The 19,233-nt window shown below is 41.6% G+C and overlaps 1 protein-coding gene across 17 annotated transcripts in view; it reads right to left on the bottom strand.

Annotated features, from left to right (window-relative positions):
- The window catches only part of FMR1 (fragile X messenger ribonucleoprotein 1), a 38,875-nt gene extending 26,497 nt beyond the window's left edge, over positions 1-12,378 (bottom strand). For all 17 annotated transcript variants that reach the window (XM_019654149.1, XM_019654151.1, XM_019654150.1 and 14 more), the window contains exons 1-2: positions 12,084-12,378; positions 1,973-2,025 (exon numbers count right to left, since the gene is read on the bottom strand). In XM_019654149.1, the coding sequence (XP_019509694.1) occupies positions 1,973-2,025; positions 12,084-12,134 (104 nt within the window). In that variant the 5' untranslated portion in view covers positions 12,135-12,378. The remainder of the gene's footprint in view (positions 1-1,972; positions 2,026-12,083) is intronic.
- Between the last annotated feature and the right edge of the window lie 6,855 nt (positions 12,379-19,233).

Raw genomic sequence — 19,233 nt, 5'->3', positions numbered from 1 at the left:
TCAAATTCTTTATTGAAAAAATGTGAAATATGGAAGGCAAAAACAAAATATCTAAAACCATTTGGTATTACAGGAACAGGAGTTCCTTTATGATTGAAAGCGTAAATATAGTCTGACGTTTTATACATTAGTTTGGTTTTTTTTAACAGAAAAACAGAAAGGAAACACAAGGAAGGGCAAAAAGCCTACATTGGTAGGACCTATCCAATCCTGGTGATGTGCTCAAACCCAGCATTCAATCTCAAACACATTCCAAGAACACAACGAAAAACAGTTGATCTAGTTCAAATTCCAGGGATGGCAGATAGCCTGAAGAGAAACTATTACACAGCTATGGTACACGAGGGAATCAGGAGGCCCAAAGATATGTTCATTCTAAGTTTGTAGGAGAAGTTTGATTGCAAACAAGAGAGAAGTGATCTGATAAATCAGTGTGTAAACTAGACACATTCTTAAATCCTGAGGAAATGACTGTTTGCTTAATACTCTAGGTTAAGGACTACAGGAGAAACTACGAGTGGCAAATAAAGATAACTCTCCTTTTATGGGAAACATTGTTTACCTAGTGATGGGAACAAGCAACAAAGAGCACAATTACAAGAAAAAAACCTACTCTGCAAGTTATCAAAGATTTCTCTGTGAGAGGTGTGATGTTGTTTTTCCAGTGTATAACCACGGATACTCAAGCACCAAAGAGGCAGATTCTGGCTCTGTGTATTCAGAGAAAGGTATTCGATCAGTCAAACTATAATTTGGACGGAGATTGTTAGTCTAGAGCTGAGAATAGGGTCGGATATTCTAAATGTTTTTATCTCTGTCCCCTTAACTGTGTTTTATGCATCCGAGACTACTTTGTCCTGCTGGTAGCTAAATGAATCTGTGAACAGTCTAATTGCAGTAAGTCTAGGTCAGGTACTATATATTTTAACAGATTTCTTGAGATATAATTCACATAGTATATAATCCATCCACTTTAGTATATGTACAATTTAATAGTTTTAAGTATATTCACAGATATGGGTAACCATCACCAGTCAATTTTCGAACATTCTCATCCCCTCAAAAAGGAATCCGATACTCTAGCTATGGCTCCTATCCCCCCCACCCCCGCAGTCCTAAGAACCACTAATGTATTTCTTCTCTCTATAGATTTGCAATCTGCTTTTCATATACTATTATTTCTCTTGGCACATAAGAGCCAAAATCTTGTAATTGTTGACCATTCTTCAGGGTTCAGTAAAATCCTAAGATCACGACCACATCTATACTTTGGCTAAGCAGTTTATCCGTACTCTGGAATCCTGAATGGCTACTCTGAGAATAGCCTTTATTAGCATTCAAAAAATTGAGTCAAGAGACTGTGAACTGCCCCCTCCAAACATGTTAACGTCTAGATTATTGATGACTTCATGTATCTAGTGTTCTAGGCCTGTAAGTTTTTTTATTTACTCATCTGACAGGAGAAAGCAGAAAAGATCAGTTACCACTCCTGTTGATTATAAATATATGAAACAGATCAAAAACAAGTTAATGGGTAAACATGACTATTTCCGATCAAATATACTAGAAAACTTACACCAGTGATTTTCGATTTTAACACTACAAAACTCACATTGATTTTACCAAATACCCGGGAATCCGTTCACTTTCATCTTTTAACAATTACAAATACTCCTATCCAAACTCTCAGTTACTGATACGGAAGAATCTGGTTTCTTTCTTCACATTCAAGGAAACTGAGATGTAAGGATCAAGATTATACAAAAGGGATCTCTGAGGTCATTAGCAGGAACACACTCTTTCCACTGGTTTAATACTGAGATGGTTCAGGAACTTCCTGGTCAGTAATAATGAAGATCCATTCCTGAAAAACACTCACACTAGACTTGAATTTCTCAAATGAGGAGTAAAGAGAATAATTAGCATAAAATATTCAAGAACCTAAACACTAAAATTCTATCAAGACACTTACTTGTTTTCAAATGCAACTGTTATTGAATCTTCATGAACATCCTTTACAAAAGCCTGTAAAAATAAACAGTAAAATTAACTTCTAAGCAAGCTTCAAGATCATTTGTTTTTCAATTTTACAGAGATACCAAACAGTTTCTGTTTAAGAACAGAATGGAGCTTCAAATGAGTTTGTCATTTTGTGAGGATCGCTCATTCATGAATCACACATATATTTAGCCACCTACTATGTGCTAGGCCCTAGGAATACTAATTAGTTAAAACAAAACATGAAGAAATCACTCCGGAGTTTAGCAGCTAATAGGAGAGGGAGAAGGGGAGGAGGAGAGAGGGAGGCAAGTTAAGTTGAAAATTACAATGCAGGTGGTGAGCGCAAAGCAGGAGGTAGACTTCACGCTGGAATTACTGGAAACTAAGAAACTTGTTCCCGAGCCACATGCCAGCCACGACAGATCTGCTGCAATCTATCCTTTTCTCCTTAATAACATTTTAGGAGTATACAATAATAAATGACTGAATATAATCACAAATCTATGTATACACAAGTACACTTAAAGTTTAACAACAATACGTTGCTAATACCACTAAAAAGTCCAATTACCAGAGTTTAATTAAATTCTCAATCTCACAGTCACTTGGAAAAAAATAGTAATATAAAGTACAGAGGTTTAAATCTTTTAAATCTGATGACGCAATAGCTAGTAATCTACAGAGAGACATAACAAAGTAATAGCTAATTACTGAGAATTCTTTAATCAGCATGCTGCCTGTAATTCTGTAAAATTAAGTTTTTAACAGGTGCAGAAAAGGAGGTTTTGCTTTTGTTTTGACAATTAGAGGAGTAGGATAAAGCATAAAGAAACCCAAGAGGCTTTGTATCTTAATTCTTTTTACAATGGCTTGAGAGATTTACACTCCTTACGCCACTCTGTCCTGTCCACGTTTTCTCTCCTTCTGTGGTTTCTCCCTACCTGCGCGGATCATGGCCAAAGTCCAAGCTTGTCTGGCTATAAAAGGCCCTCACGACCTGGCCCCACCTGCTGCTCTCACCACGCTTCACCTTGCACATCCTTGGAGGGGGTGACCCAGCAGCACCCAACTACTGGGGTCTCTCTTCGCAAAGGCTATTCCTTCTTCCCCACTGTCCTTCCCCTTTTCACCCAGCTATCTCCTACTGGTCTTTTAGGTTTCATTTCAGATGTCACCTCCTATGTATGAGAAAACCGGGAAGACTATGTTACATGCTAACCTCTGCATTCCTAGAGCATCCTCTGCTTATCGCTACTATAAACCCACCTCACTGTGTTACTGTTGCCCATTTCCCCACTAAGAGGAAACTTCCTGAGGGTGGGTCACAGGTCTTATTTTATTTACTGTTGGACTTCAGAGCGCCTACTAAGAACTCAAGGAATTGTTATTAAGCGGGTCACTGCCTAGGGGTTTCCTATCCTAACCTTGGAGGAAAAGTATGTGTGCGCGAGGCGGCTGGTATGTTGATCAGGAAAGACAAACAAGGTGACGTTTCTATCAAACTTTAAAGGCTGAGAAGAATTAGCCCAACAAAAGGGAGTGGAGGAGGGGAGGCAGGCCAGGAACAAAGGCTTAGACCTGGAGAAAAAGGGGTGCGGTAGAATGAAATCCTTTGTGGACAAGGAAGACACTGCAATTCAATGGGAAAAAGCACAGTGTTTTCAACCAGTGGTGCTGAGACAATGGGATGTCCACAGGCAAGAATAAATGTTGACTTTAAACTCGTACCAAGTACAGAAATCAACTACTAAAAGGTGCATCAGAGACGTAAATGTAAGAGCTAGAACTATGAAACTGTTAGAAGAAAACATAACAGTAAATTCTAATGGTTTTGGATATTGGGGAGATACCTAGTTTGGATTAAGACCGTCCTTTATCTTATGTATCCTGACTAACTGGCACAACTTCTGGCATATAGTAGGTGCCCAATAAAGGTGTTAAACAAACAAATGATTCAAATGTAAATGTCTTGGTAAATGAACATGCCTTTAAAAGCCTGAAGTTAAAGGAATTTTTTTTTCAAAACTGAAATGTCCCCAAATACCAAATTAAAACCTATCAGTCAAGTATTAGCTAGCTGCTCCTACGACAAGCAATGGCAAGTGAGGCGGGGCCCTGGAAATCACTTACATCAAAGCTACATAAACAGAAACACCAACCTTCTGCAACTGTGCTTAAACCTTAGGATAAAAGCAAAGCTATTCTAAAGGAGCTTTCCTTGTAAGACCGAGGTGGATTATAACGGAATTCAGGTGCTCTGCTATACGCAAGGTGGCTAAATTATTGGTTTTTTTTTTTTTTTTTTTGTTTTTTTTGTTTTTCAGCTGAGCCATCCCGCCACCTGTTGGCAGCTCACGGCTGCTCAGCTCGGGCTGACTCGAACCACTGTTGCTCAGAGCTCAAACTCTTGAGCGAGCTCTTAACCAACTGAGCCACTCAGCCGGCCCCTAAATTATTGTTTTAAGTTAAGCCTGTGTATATATCTTTATAGTTACTGGTTTAAAGAAGGAAGTCCATTTTCTCCCTATCATTTTGATCTTGCTTAGTTTTCCTCAGCTATAGTTAAATCACAAACATTTTCTATAGCCTAGATGTAAAACAGGTGCATGCCCCAGTGCTCTAAGAAGTTGTCTGTCTCACTATTACTTTAGGAGCAGAAAGGCTTGATTTTGAGATAAAACTGCAGGAACTGGTGGCTCTTAGTTTTATAAAGTTCAGCCCCCAAAATTATGGAGAATGAGAAGAACAGACCTCCCCCATTGCTCTCTTCACATCATGGCGAATACCAAATTACTAATCTGCTTTTGGGGGGGGTGGGATTAGATTAAGTCTCCTACTAGGATGTGATCTCTCATTTACCAGGAAGGGCATTCCTTCTGTCTTTATCCTTGTGTAAAGTTTTTATGTTTGCACGTCTTGGCGGTACAGCTAACCCTTGAACAACATGGGTTTGAACGGCACACGTCCACTTACACGTGGATTTTTTTCACTAAATACCTATACTGTTGTCGGTCCAAGGTTGACAATCTGCGGATGCAGAGGGCCAACTGTATGTATGCATCGATCTACGCAATTTTACACAGGGGACTTGAGCACCTGAGGATTTGGGTATCCGCGGGGGTCCTGGAACCAACCTCCTGTGGATATCAACGGACAACTAAGTTTTGGGGGAGTCAAAAGTTATAGGCGAATTTTCCACTGCATGGGGGTAGGAGAGTATGGCACCCCCAAGCCCCGTGTTGTTCAAGGGTCAACTATAATTAATATTAGTTACTTGCTGTATATATAATATATATATATATATATATATATATATATATATATATATGCTGAAAATGTTAAGCCCTTTAGTCAGCTGAGTGAACTTTGTTACAGCTGCGTGAAGAACTGTTCTCATTAAATCAGGTGTCTTTTCAATATTATCGCCCTTGTCTAAAACTGTGCTATGCAGCATAGCAGCCACTGGTAATATGTGACTATTTATATTTAAATTAATTGCATTAAATAAAATTAAAAATCAGTCTCCGAGTCACACTTGCCACATTTCAAGTGCTCAGTAGACACACACACAGCAGAGCTTGGTGCCCGCTGTAGCGCACGGAAAGACCATTTTCATCATTGTGGAACGTTGCACAGGACGACACTAATTTAAAACATTTACAAAGGTTGGGGACTGTTTTCAAACCCACATTAAAAGCACTGTGAAAATCACTTATTACTTCACTGCTATACATACCGGGGATGCCAAAACAATGTATACACATTTTAAGAGATGTTGACACTTTGGTCAGCGTTGCTCAAGCAGTAGTTTGCCATCATCAGAAGTGTCTGGATGCTGATGGTAACCACTCTGAGCACCTCTTGTCACTGCAGAAGTCAAACGTGACTTGTATTCATCTTTTGTTATCAGTGTATATTAATACAGTCTTTTCCTTTCTTAAAATGTGTAAACATTTTTTGGGCACCCTCTGTATTTTTTTTCTATTTGCCAAAAGTTATCGCTCAGTTTAATCAGTCATTCATCACATTTGCCTATTTCCTAAAATCAAATATTCCCTCAAAGGAGGAAGAACTGCAGAACTGCAACTGTCGTGACTATTTAAAAAAAAAAGCTTTCAAAGGCTCTGAAAGCAATTCCGGATGTAGTGTCAGAAACGGTTTGAGTAATCATGGCAGCCTACCAGGGCCACTGCCTTAGAGTTAATGAGGCTTATCTGTATATGGACCTCTGCATGATTGTTCCAAAATCAGTCATTTTTGGTCACTGTTTGCATATGAAGTGAATACACAGGCATGTAATCAGGGTAATAAATGAAACTCATCAGTTGCTCCAGGCCCAGACTCACACCAGGGCCATAATGCCGCCTACGATTTCTAAGGCCTTTTACTAAACTGTCACTTTCTACAAGGCTCCCGTCTTCCCGCTTCTCTTTATTCTTTCTCTAATCACTATCCTTTTGGCTCCGCCCCTTGCTTACCCCAACACTCATGCCCTCTCTTCCCTGGCCACCTCCAAAGCACCATCACCCACCCCCCACAAATCTGGAGAGCTCCATTTTGTTGAGATCCCTACCTATCTACATCAAGCAAAGTTGGTGTTTGGGGAGGGGAATCCTGAGAGGTTACCAAAGAGGGGAGATGGAGTGGGTCTGGTGAGAACTAGGGCTCTTGTAAGAGTCAGTAAACTTGGCAGTTAAGAGCTTCACAGTGAATGAGACCGAGGTCCAACATCTTGGTTCCACCACATCACAGCTGTGGGACCCTCCAAGAAGTGGGTCTCTGGGCCTCAGATCCCTCATCTGCAAGGGAGGCATGGGTACAGGGGGACTGCATCCACCTCCTACGGTTGTGAGTAAGGAAATCACACATGTCTAGTGCCTAGCAAAGGTCTGAGAGGGGAAGTAGAAGAGAGACATACTTTATAAAAGGTGCAGAACCATAAGTGCTCTGGCATTTGAGAAAATTACACATCAACAAAAGCACACTTTAAAAAAGATTTCAAAACTGGGATAGAAAGAGAAATGGCTGTTTCCTCAAAAAAAAAAAAGCTGTTTCCTAAATAACCTCTAAAAGGTTTAGACTCTGAAAAGGAAAAAAAAGTGATGAAAATCTGTGGGGTCTGAGAAAGGTGCTCAAGTGCAGTTACAGACAGACACAGGCTCCTTATCAGGGGGAGTAAAGACGAAATCAAAAAACCATTATGGGACCTGCAACTTACTGGCAACTGGGCCAAGAGGCAATCATAAAATCATACTTACCAAAGTGCATAATGACTAGAAATCCAATTCACGCACTGCATTACCGGGATTGATGAAACTGAGAAAGTCCATCCCTAGCTGGGTGAACGCGTACTCCCCCCCACACCTTAGTTTAGTAAACTCACTCACAAATATGAATTGCTGGTCGCAAGACAGGTTCTTGGGTAGGGAAATTTCAATAGAAGCCCCTGACCACCACTAAACACATCCACTACAGTATCACTGATGAGAGCACGTGTAAGGAAATTGTGATTCTCATTAGAGAAAACTTTGAGCACTGCAAAATAACCCTCCTAAAGAAAACCTGTAAAAGGTAGAGGAAAGGGACACATGGGAAGTGATAAAATAGGATTCAAACCCAAAGCCTCATATATAAAGCGGGTTATCGCATTGTCACCCTTTGTACGTGGGCACTAACAACATAAGAAAATGAACAACAAAAAGGGAAAAGTACAATAAACCTCATCAACAACCGTTCCAAGCACAGCACATGTCCAGGAATACTTGACTTCACTTGGGCATTTACCACAAGTTCTGGGACAAATGACTTCTTTCTGGTTCACCCTGAACCAAATACAACACACAAGTACAGAGACAATAATATTAAATGAGTTATATATGAATTTCCCTGTGTGTATGTATTCTAACTTTTGAATACTTGAGCTCTGATGTGCTCCCAATGTAAGAAAAGCAAATTTCACGGCAGGGTCAAAGATTGCTAACTTTCCCTTTCCTTAACAGACATCCATATGAAGGGTTACCATGCAGTATGTCCAAGTGCAAGAGTTAATCAAAAGGAAGCTGATAAAAAGCTGCATATTTCACAACATCTTTGTATCAGCATGAAAAAAATTCACTCACATCTTTGTATGAACATTAAAAACTGGTAACATAACCTTTGCAACTGTATTTACAGAACGCTAAGGCAGTGTCACAATAACAAATACAATAAAAGATTACAATGAAATCGAAAAGCGGGCACGAAATCAAATCCGATTCATTTCTTCAAGCTGAATTTCATCATCTCAGGAAGTCAGACTACCTGATCTCAAACCCCAGACCCAACGCTTACTAGCACTGACACACAGCAGTAGGTCACTTACCTAATCTGTCTATACATCTATCTCCTCATCTATAAAATGGGAATAACGACAGTACCTCAGGATTGTGGGAGAGGATTAAATATGTTAACAGAGAGAAAGTGCCCAGAACAGTGCCTGGTGCCTAGAAAACTCTCAGCACCTGTTAACAGGTATCATAATCACAAGTGTACTCATTTCAGGAAGCACATTCCCATAGTGGGCAGGAATCAGAAACCCAATTACTATACCACTGAACTTCGTGTTTAATGAATCATTTGGAGGTTTTCAGAGTGGGTGAATGTGAAGCTGGAAAACGCAGTTTAAAGGGGGAAAATGATGCTTCCACAAAGATACTAAACACTAAAAAGGTTATTTAGACTCTGGGAAGAAAAAAAATGTGGTTGACCTGAACAATTCACTTACTCGAAGTACAGAATAACACCTGAATGCAAAGTTATATCTAGAGACTTCAGAGGAAACATGAACAGTGCCTTATGCAAGTTTATTTGTAGTAAAAACAGTGATTTCTAGCAGGCTGTGTAGCTGACATGACATGTTGGGCCACTTGAGTCGTCATGAAAACAATTTCCTCCTGATTGTACATTTTGTCATATTTAGCTGCTAGTTCCATATTACTACTTGCCAAATTAAAGTGTGTCCTCAGATAACAAACTTAAAAACATAAAATATAATGAAATATAACCTAACAATAAGAATGCAATTTATTATGTTTATCCATATATCATGTAGAACATTTTCAGAAAATGGGTGTATTTTATGTTTCCAACATATGATTTATCCATCTTTAGTAATTTTCATACTAGTATACAAAACCTAGGAATCTATATGAGTGTTGGAATGACATTCTACATCTAAAATGGAGTTAATTCATTGCCATTCTCTCAATATAGCAAAACTCTCAGCCAAAAAAAAAAAAGCCTACTAAACTATTTTAGGCAGATGCCCCTAGAAGAAAGGCCTTGTTTTAACAGTATTTGTTTAGGAAATGCTTTGTAAGGGTTTTGTGAGGTATAATTCGAGTTTCTTCGTGTCTTAAATAACATAAGGCTCTATAAGTTGTACACATGACTATCTTTTTCCAAGTCAAAGAAATACTTATGCATAATAGTAGTGGCTCTGACAATTACTAAATTTAACTTACAAGTTTTTAAGAATAAACACCAGAGGGAAAATTGAAATGAGCTGTTACATTCTTAGGGTTCAGGTTTCATGGTTCTGTTAATTCTGAATCCTGAGCTTGAGTTATTTTTGAGAGAAACAATCCAACTGGTCCCAGCATATACTTTATCCAGTGTAACTTGCAAGGGTGGACCATGTGCTCAGAAGATGGAGAACTGTCCTTTGCAATATGGTGGTTCTATTAGGCACATCAAAGTCTGAATTCAATTATACTGAAGCCGTTTAAGTTGTTCAGTTTTTAAAGGTTTTTCTATCAATTTGATGAACCAAGTTCCTCTTTTTTTTCATAAATATAACATTTCTCCATAACAGTTTATTTTTATTGGTCTTTATTTCTCGTCTTTTCTACCCATCCCACTGGATAAACAACTCAGTTTACTTTTGCTTCACTTTTGTAACTCAGCAATATTATGAGTCCTATAAAAATTTAAGCTTTCTTCATTACAGAAACTATTTTTCCACCAATACAGGCAGGCCATTTGAGGTTTTCCTAAAAACAAATATAATTAAAGAAATACAACAGCAATTTCTCCACGCACATTTGTTCAAGTTTCACTTTCCCCTCCACCCCAAGGAACTACAGGACAAGCCATTCTTTTTATTCACCTTCACATTAAGCAACTTTTTTAAAAAAAGCAAAAAGGGAGGATTAGTAGCAAAGATAGAGGACATTTCTTATATTCCCATCAGTCTGCAAGCAAAATCATGGGAGCAAACATAGGTTGCTGGAGAACAATAAATCCTTAAGACCAGTATGTGCTTGCTACTTGCCCTCTCTAGCAAGCAAACTCCACTAAAAGACACTGAGAGGCATCCAATCTAAGTTAATGTCATAGATTAGAATACTGGTTCAAGCACTAGCCCCGCTAATATTTATCAGTAGTTAGCATCACAAATCTAGGGAGCAAAACTACCAATCTTGGAACCAGAATAACTGTACACCAACTAGCCAGCAGAAATTATGGATCACTGAAATAAATGCAACCGAAATTTTGCCTGCGGAGTCCACTAAAACAATTTTCTATCGGTGAGACCGTTAAGAACATAAATGCTGGGTTATTTCCTCCTCCTTTTACAGTGAAAGGTTTTCTCTTTTTGCCAAAAGTATGGTACAGTTTACATATACATACTTCACTCACTTATGAAATATATTAATCTCCAAATACATACATAGTTAAGTGAATTTTGTTTTTACTTTCCTTTAGCGAAAGGGTCTCATCTGAAATGTTTTAAGCTATCCTATAATAATTTTAAGAATCGTGTTAGACAATGGCAATACCTAATTCCCATGCTTCCTCCCGTATGCATCTTCTATTGACAAAAGCCTGTTAGTAAGGTGAGATATTACTTGCAGAAGTGATAGAGGGACATTGAAGAGGGAATGAGAATTTACAGATTACTAACTAGATCTATAGTATGTATCAACAGACACATTACTGATACATAAAAATAGTTTTAATCCTCCTTCTGAAAATGTAACACTTGAGTTGATCTGCAACATTGTAACTTAAAAAAGAAAAACCCACAGTAAACCATGCATATGCCTATTTAAAACCTCAACAATAAAGTCAATTTGCAACAATGTACATTCAGGTAGAGTCAAGCACTTTAGAGCACGAAACAATTGTTTCCACTTACTTTTAAAAATTCCCTAGTAATAACATTTAGTTCATTTGCTGAAGTTTGATAGCGCATATTCAGGTCTTTGGAGGGCTAAAATTTTGGTTTTTCAGTAGCCGAGTTGCTAATCATTTTAGATGCTAAAGCATCTGTAATGCCTGAATTTGCCCACATTTATAACCAGGGAGGGGACCGCGAACATTCAAGATTACCAACTTCTTTAATGCATTACTCAGGGAAGTATCTTCCTAAAAGTTTTGGATCTAAAAATCGCTTCTGAAATCCACAAAGAGAGGGCACTAAAAATCAGTTGCCTTTGTGATTTGGTATTGACTACTGCTTCCTACTACTCTTTCTTCACACCCCTTGCCCAAAACAGTGGAGCTCTCCGAAGTCCCAATGCTGGACCGGAAAACAGAAGCCAAAGGAGATCTCAAACCCTCTGTGCAAGGCAGGAGGCGGCTCGACGGAAGCGCCCCCCGCTCCTCGGCAACTACCCACACGTCAGGCCCGGAACCCACTGGGAGAGAATATTTAGGAAAAGAGAAATAAACCGTTGCCGTCACTTCGCGCGGATACCGGCCCTTCCCGCCGGGATCTCGATCGCGTCCCTGCCGCCGGCCCTCGCCCATCCCCGGCTCTCCCTGGCGGGGATCGTCCCCCGAAAGGGCACCTCTCTTCTCCTTGCCGCTTCTCATTCCGATAGGCGCCAGGGCCTCTCGTAGGAGAGGCAGCGGAGCTCGAGGGGCTTTCTACAGGCCCCAACTCCGGTCCTTCCCTCCCAAGCAACATCCCACCTAGCGCGCCCTGGACCCCGGGTGCGGCGCTCGGGAAGAGGGCCCCAGGCCTGCCTCCCTCCGAGGCCGAGAAGAAAAGGGAGGGAAAGAAGGGCGAAGATGGGGCCGGCCCTGGAGCCAAGTACCTTGTAGAAAGCGCCATTGGAGCCCCGCACTTCCACCACCAGCTCCTCCATCTTCTCGACAGCCCTGCTGGCGCCGGGAGCCCGCCCCCGAGAGGTGGGCTGCGGGCGCTCGAGGCCCAGCCGCCGCGCTACCGCACGCCCCCCGGTAGCGGCGCCGCGGTCACTGCCTCCGCCTGCGCTCGCCGTCGGCTCAACGCCCGCTCAGAGGCGGCCGTTCACCGGAAGTGAAACCGAAACGGAGCCGAGCGCCTGACTGAGGCCGAAAGCTCCAGCCGCTCCGCGTGTAAACAGTGAAACCGCATCACGTGACCGACGCCGCCCCTCCCCCCGCGGGTTCGGCCCCTCGGCCCCGCCCTCTCTCTCCGCGCGGGCCCTGGAGCGCGCGCATGCGCGCTGCTCAGAACCGGCTGGGGGGCCGGGCCCGACGTAAGGCGCGCGGGCTTGGCGTGCGCGGACTTGGAGGAGGGCGGGAAGGCGGGAAGGGCGGCGACAGGTCGTACTGCTGGCAGAGGTCAGGCCTCCTGGCGTCGCCAGGCGAGGGCTACAGTGCCCATGGCTGTAGCCGTGCAAGGGGAGGCGTGGGAAAGGGCTTCCCGTAAAGATCAAGTGCATTCACTTATCGGAGTCCTGGCAGGCTTGGTTTGGAGGGTGTGTTTTTTTTTTCTTTTTAAGTGGGGCAGAGCCTGATTGAGGTGGAGCTGGAGTGGGGGACAAGAATAAAGGTGAAGGGCCCGAGTGGCACATTGGTTAAGAGTTGGCTTGGGATGCCAGCTCTGAGCAGCAGGGCCTGGGTTCGGATCCCACATGCAGGCCAGTGACACTGTCCTCTACAGCTAAGATGCTGAACAACAGCTCGACCTGGAGCTGGGCTGCTGTGAGTCTCTGGCGACAGTCGACAGGTGTAGGCTGCAGTGGGGCTGCAGTGGGCTGTTATAAACTACGGTCAGTGGCTGGCAGCCGGGGCTAGAGCTGCCGTGTGCCGCCCATGAGCAGCCATCCAATGGCAGGTGACCGATCTGCCTCACCTGGGAAGAGCGCAATGATCACAATACCAACATGGGCCAGTGCAGCGATGTCTTCCACAACTCGACTGAAGAACAAAACGACAGCAACTTGTCTGTTCCCCTTCCCCGATTCCCCAATGCTGTTCCCCTCCCCCAATTACCCAATAAAATCTTATTAAAAAAAAGAATAAGGGTGAAGAATTAGATTGAAGAAGACAAGACTTCGTACTAGTAATAGTGGCAATCACACCTGGGCCTGTGTGACCCCTAGCAGCACAAGGTGAGAGGAACGCCGTTCCCTCCCCCAAGAGATTTTGGGTTTTCCTGTGGACACATCCTGTGTCCTCTGAGGGGCAATAGAATTGTGACCGGACCTCTGGAAATGGTAGTCCTGCCTCAGACCCAGCACTGATCCATATATTTCCCTTCCCTCCATTCAGTTTCATGGCTTTACTTGACATACGTAAAAAAGTGTTAAACACTTGTTACTTTAGTTACAGCTTTTTCGCTACTGTTTCACTTTCGCCTACCCTGTACCAGAGGGTGTGGTGGGCATGTGCATAGCAGTCAGGCACCTCGACAGGGGCCCATGCACCTGTTTCCTTGCAGCTCTCACCCTTTACCCTCCACAGAAGAACAAACCCCAACTCTTTCTCATGCTTGCTCGTGCACCCCGCTGTATCCACCTTGACCTAGGTTTCATTTGGAAGGCTTGTATCCATCAGAGAAGTTTATTGAGCCCATACTATATGCCAGGTACTGGGCTAAGTGCTAGTGAGAACTTGGTCAAGAAAAAAAAAAAAGACTTGTCAGCATTGAACTTGGACCCCAGAGGCCTCGATGGACACACATCAAGTGCTCAGAAACGTTAATATGGAGTTGCAGCTGTGATAAGGGCTATGCAGGATAGGTACACCTATGATAGTGAGACAGGGCCCAGCCTGGGGTTGGGGAGGACTGGTCAGAGCTGGGAAATGACTCCAGCTGGAATGTGACCAGTGACAGTTAACTGGCAGAACTGAGTTGGTGGAGGCAGGGTGAACTGCCCCAGGCAGGTGCCCCAGAATGAGAGACATCCTTGGACGTCCAGTTCCCTTCCCACCCCATTCCTAGCCAGAGCAGCAGTGTTAACTGCTGGTGGAACTCCAGCCTTCAAGCAAGGATCAAGGGTCACATTCCTTGAGGCCACAGTAAACAGGAATGCCCCATTGGACTCGGGTTTCTGAAGTAGTCACAAGATGCAAAGACCCTAATAGGGCTGAACGAAAATCTCACCATAGGCTGGATGGGAGCATAGCGTGATTTTTAACCCCAATAGAGTAGAAGGGGATTGATGAGAACGATAATACCTTCCACATGTAGGGTGTTCCCTTTACCCAGGGCTTTCAAATATTAACGTCTCATCACAACCGCTATAAGCCGCACTCAACTGGGTGCTGTTCCTTGAACCTTCAATGCACTTTCGTGCCTTCGTGTCTCTCCACACCCTTCCTGCCCGCCCCCCAGAAATACCCTTCGCCTGAGGGTTATCAGCTGGATTCCTATTAGCTAGTTATTTTACCTCAGGTGCAATGTTGAATTAACTTTGCTCCACGATTCTCAACCCGTTGTCATCATCAGTCCCAGCAAGGCCCCTCCCTTATTTATGTTATTTTATATTTATATTATTTTTCCTTGACTTTCTCAATCCTCACTCTCACTCTTTTTCTAGACACTAACCACAATATATTTGCTATAGATTCTTGACAATTTAAGACATGCAGTGTTTTGCGTATGCCTTCTACAATTACAGAGATGGGATTGGACCGTAAATCTCTGTTCCCCACTGTTGGCATTCAACACCATGTTCTTAAGCTAACCCACATGGCTGTGCATACACCTGGTTTTTGGCTTCCAACTGCTGCCGAGTATTCCGTAGATTTTCTGATACATTCCCCTAGCGATGGGTGTCTCGGTTACTGCCAACTCCCTGATGTCACCCTGGTGAAAACCCTTGTGAATGTCTTTAGGAACCTTTGCAAGAATTTCTTTTGTGCTCTTCCAGAACTGTATTCATACCCCCTTGCTTTCTCACCATACCACTTGGCATAGCGCAGGGACTCGGTAAGTGTTGAATAGCTCTGCTGGGCTGCTTAATGTACAGTACTAGAATCATTTACTTATATTTCTGTTTCCCCTCATTGGACTGAGTTCCTTCCAGGCAGGAACGATGTCTTTCTTACGTTTGCGTCTCTGGCACATACAAAGTGGTTGATTTTTAGGAAATGTTCAGTGAATCAACATGCCTCTCCTTGATACCTGGATGGAGTGACTTAGTCTTGTCCACTTAACTCTGGGTCTCAGCCTCAGCCTCGCTCTGATCTCTAGCTCTCAAAATGGCCGCTTTCAAGACAACTCAGCTGATTTCAGATATGGGCTCAGCCCTGCTTGTGAGCCTGCTCCTCCCACATTCTCCTCTCTCTCAGTCACTGGCAGCCCTTCCGAGTTAGTTGCTCAGGCCTCAAACTGACTCACTCTGACCCTCTCTTTCTCTCACACGTCTAATCTATCAGCAAATCCTTTCAGAGTCCACCCCTGTTTCTCAACAGTTGCACTGCTAAAACCATGGTTGAAGCCCCCATCTTCTCTTGTGTTATTGCACCAACCTGTCTGGTCTCCCTGCAGCCACTCCTATCCTTTATCTATTCTCAACTCAGAAGCAAGGCTGACCCTATTCAGGTGTCAGTCAAGTCACTCAGCCACTCAAAACCCTCCAATTGTTCCCTGAATGCCTGAGGGTAAAAGTCAAAATCCTTATTTATTCTGGCCCCCAGTGCCCTACACAGACTGACCTCTATTATCTACTTTATCTCACCTTTTCCCTCCCTCCTTCATTCCATTCCAGTCCTACTGGCTTCTTGGCTGTTTCCCGAAAATGCGAAAACACCAGGCAGGTTCTGTCTCCTGTCACTAGGACAGAAGCTCAGTGAGAACAGAGATTTTTCTTTTTTTTCTTTCACTCCTTGACCCCCATGCCTACTACAGTGTTTGGAACACAGGAGGTGCCCACTCAATATTTATTGAATGACTATGTGTTGAGGACCCAGCTTGGGGCAAGTCTATATTTACCCATATTGGAATGATGCTGCAGCCCTTGTAGGCTCCAGGCCTTTGCCTGGGCCCCTAGCTTCCATGAAACCCCTGCTTGTTGTCTTTGCATTGATTTCTTCTGTGTGATTTCCTGCTCCTTCGCAAGTTGAGCCCTCTGAGTCTGTTTCATGCCTCTATGCCAGCTGCAATGCCTTGTCCTTTCTAACTCTAGACATTCCGTGTACCCTCTAGGACCCAGCTAAAGCCTCACTTCTTTCATGACACCTCTGACAATTTCACCTCACTTGGACCTCTCCTTTGAACTAGATATTAGGAAAAAAACGATTGTCTTTATGTTTTAGATTTACATGAAAATCTAAAACATAGTTTAGCGTTCCCATATCAGTTCCATAATATCTCCCTCCGAGTTTCCTCTGTTACTAACTAACGTCTGGCATTACTGTGATACATTTTGTATCACTGGGGAGCCAACATCAATACACTGTTATTAACTAAAGTCCGTAGTTTACATTAAGGTTCACTCTTTGTGTTGTACAGTATATGGGTTTGGACAAATGCATGACGTCATGCATCCATCTTTACAGTGTCATACAGAATCATCCTGTCACCCTGAAAATCCTGTATTCCACCTATTTAGTCATGAGCTCAAACCCCTGATGCCTGGCAACCACTGAGTTTGGACTGTCTCCATAGATGTGCCCTTTCCTGAATGTCATATAGTTGGAATCTTACTACAGAATGTAACCTATTCAGATTGGCTTTGTTCACTTAGCAATATGCATTGACGTTTCCTCCATGTCTTTTCATGACTTGATAGCTCATTTCTTTTCATTGAGGAGTAATATTCCATTGTCTGCTATACCATGGTTTGTTTATCCATTCACCTATTGAACGATATCTCAGTTGCTTCCCGTTTTTGTCGATTATGAATAAAGCTGCTGTAAACATTTCTGTGAAGTGTGTGTGGACATAAGTGTTCAACTCCTTTGGTAAATGCCAAGGAACATGATTGCTGGGTCATATGGTAAAAGTATGTTTAGTTTTGTAAGAAACTGCAAACTGTCTTCCAAAGTGGCTGTAGCATTTTGCATTCCCTCCAGCAGTGAATGAGAGTTCCTGTTGCTCCATGTCCTCACCAGCATTTGGAGCTGTCATTGCTTGGAATGTTGGCCATTCTAATACGTGTGTAGTGGAATCTCATTGTTTTCGAGTTAATTTTTTCATTGTTGCTTTAATTTGCAACTCTCTAATGACTTATGATGTTGAGCATATTTTATATGCTAATTTGCCATCTGTATATCTTCTTTGAGAAGATCTCTGTTCAGATCTTTTGCCCATTTTTTAATTGGGTTATTTTCTTATCGATGAGTTTTAATAGTTCTTTGGGTACCAGCCCTTTTTCAGGGTGTGTTTTGCAAATATTTTCTCCCAGTCCGTGGCTTATATTTTCATTCACTAGCAGAGGTCTTTAATTTAAAAAAAGAAAGTCCTACTTATCATTGTTTTTTTTCTTTCATGAATTGTACTTTTGGTATTGTATCCAGAAAGTCATCACCAAACCTAAGTTCACCTAGATTTTCTCCTGTTATTTCCTAGACATTTGTAGTTTTGTGTTTTACATTTACCTCGATTATACATTTTGAGTTAATTTTCATGAAAGGTGTAAGGTCAATGTCTAGATTCTTTTTTTTCTTTTTCTGCATATTGCCGGCCAATCATTCCAGCACCATTTTTTGAAAAGACTATTGTTTCTCCATTGAAATACCTATTTGGAAAAGATCAGTTGGCTATATTTGTAAGGGTCTAATTCTAGTCTGTCTAGTATGCTCATTGATCTATTTGCCTATTCTTTCATCAATACCACACCCTTGATTATTATAAGTTTAAAGTTGGGTAGTGTCAGTTGGGTAGTGTCAGTCCTCTGGCTTTGTTCTTCTTTTTCAATATTGGGTTTGCTATTTTGAATCTTTGGCCTTTCCATGTAAACTTTAGAATTAGTTTGTCAACATCTATAAAATAACTTGAGATTTTTATTGAGATTGCATTGAATCTATAGATCAATCAGGAAGAAGTGACAGCTTAACAATATTGAGTCTTTCCGTCTATGAACATGGAATAGCTCTCCATTTAGATCTTTAATTTCTTTCATCAAGGTTTTGTAGTGTTCCTCATACAGATATTATACATATTTTATGCGTATCTCATTTTTTGGTACTGATGTAAAACGTATTGTGTTTTTAACTTCAAATTCCAATTGTTCATTGCTGATTGATATGACGGATGAAGTAGTCTATAGGTGTCAATTAGATCAAGTTAGTGGATGGAACTGTTCAGTTTAACTATATCCTTACTGATTTTCTGCCTGCTCAACCTATCAATTCCTGACAGAGGGGTGTTGAAGTCTCCAAATGTAACAGAAGATTTGTCTATTTCTCCTTGTAGTTCTATTAGCTTTTGCCTCATGTATTTTGACACTCGTTTGTTGGCTGCATATACATTAAGAATTTTTATATCTTCTTGGAGAATTGACTCCTTTATCATTATGTAATGCCCCTCTTTATCCTTGATAATGTTCCTTGTTCTGAAGTCTGCTTTATTTGAAATAAATATAGCTAGTCCAGCTTTCTTTTGATTAGCAGTGTTAGCATGGTTTCTCTATCTCCATCTCTTTACTTTTAATCTACCTGTGTCTTTATAATTAAAGTAGGTTTCTTAGAGACAGCATATAGTTATGTGTTCCTTTTTAATCCACTTTGACAGTCTCCATCTTTTACTTCTTAAATTTACACCATTCACATTTAAAGTGATCATTGAAATAGTTGAATTAATATGCTATGTTTGTAACTGTTTTCTGTTCAGGTTACACTGGTTCTTTTCTTTGTTTCTTTTTTTTTAATCTTCCTCTCTTTTTCTGCCTTCTCTGGTTTTAACTGAGCATTTTATATGATTCTGTGGTCTTTCCTGTCTTAGGGTATCAATTACGCATCTTTTTTTTTTAATCAAAAAAGAAAACCAAATTTAATTTAAATTTTAAAAAATCAGAATTGTTTGAAAAA

The sequence above is a fragment of the Hipposideros armiger genome, unplaced genomic scaffold (assembly GCF_001890085.2).
Source record: "Hipposideros armiger isolate ML-2016 unplaced genomic scaffold, ASM189008v1 scaffold_214, whole genome shotgun sequence".
Classification (NCBI taxonomy): domain Eukaryota; kingdom Metazoa; phylum Chordata; class Mammalia; order Chiroptera; family Hipposideridae; genus Hipposideros; species Hipposideros armiger.
Note: the sequence above shows the minus strand (reverse complement) of the source record. Positions and strands in the feature narration are given on the sequence as shown.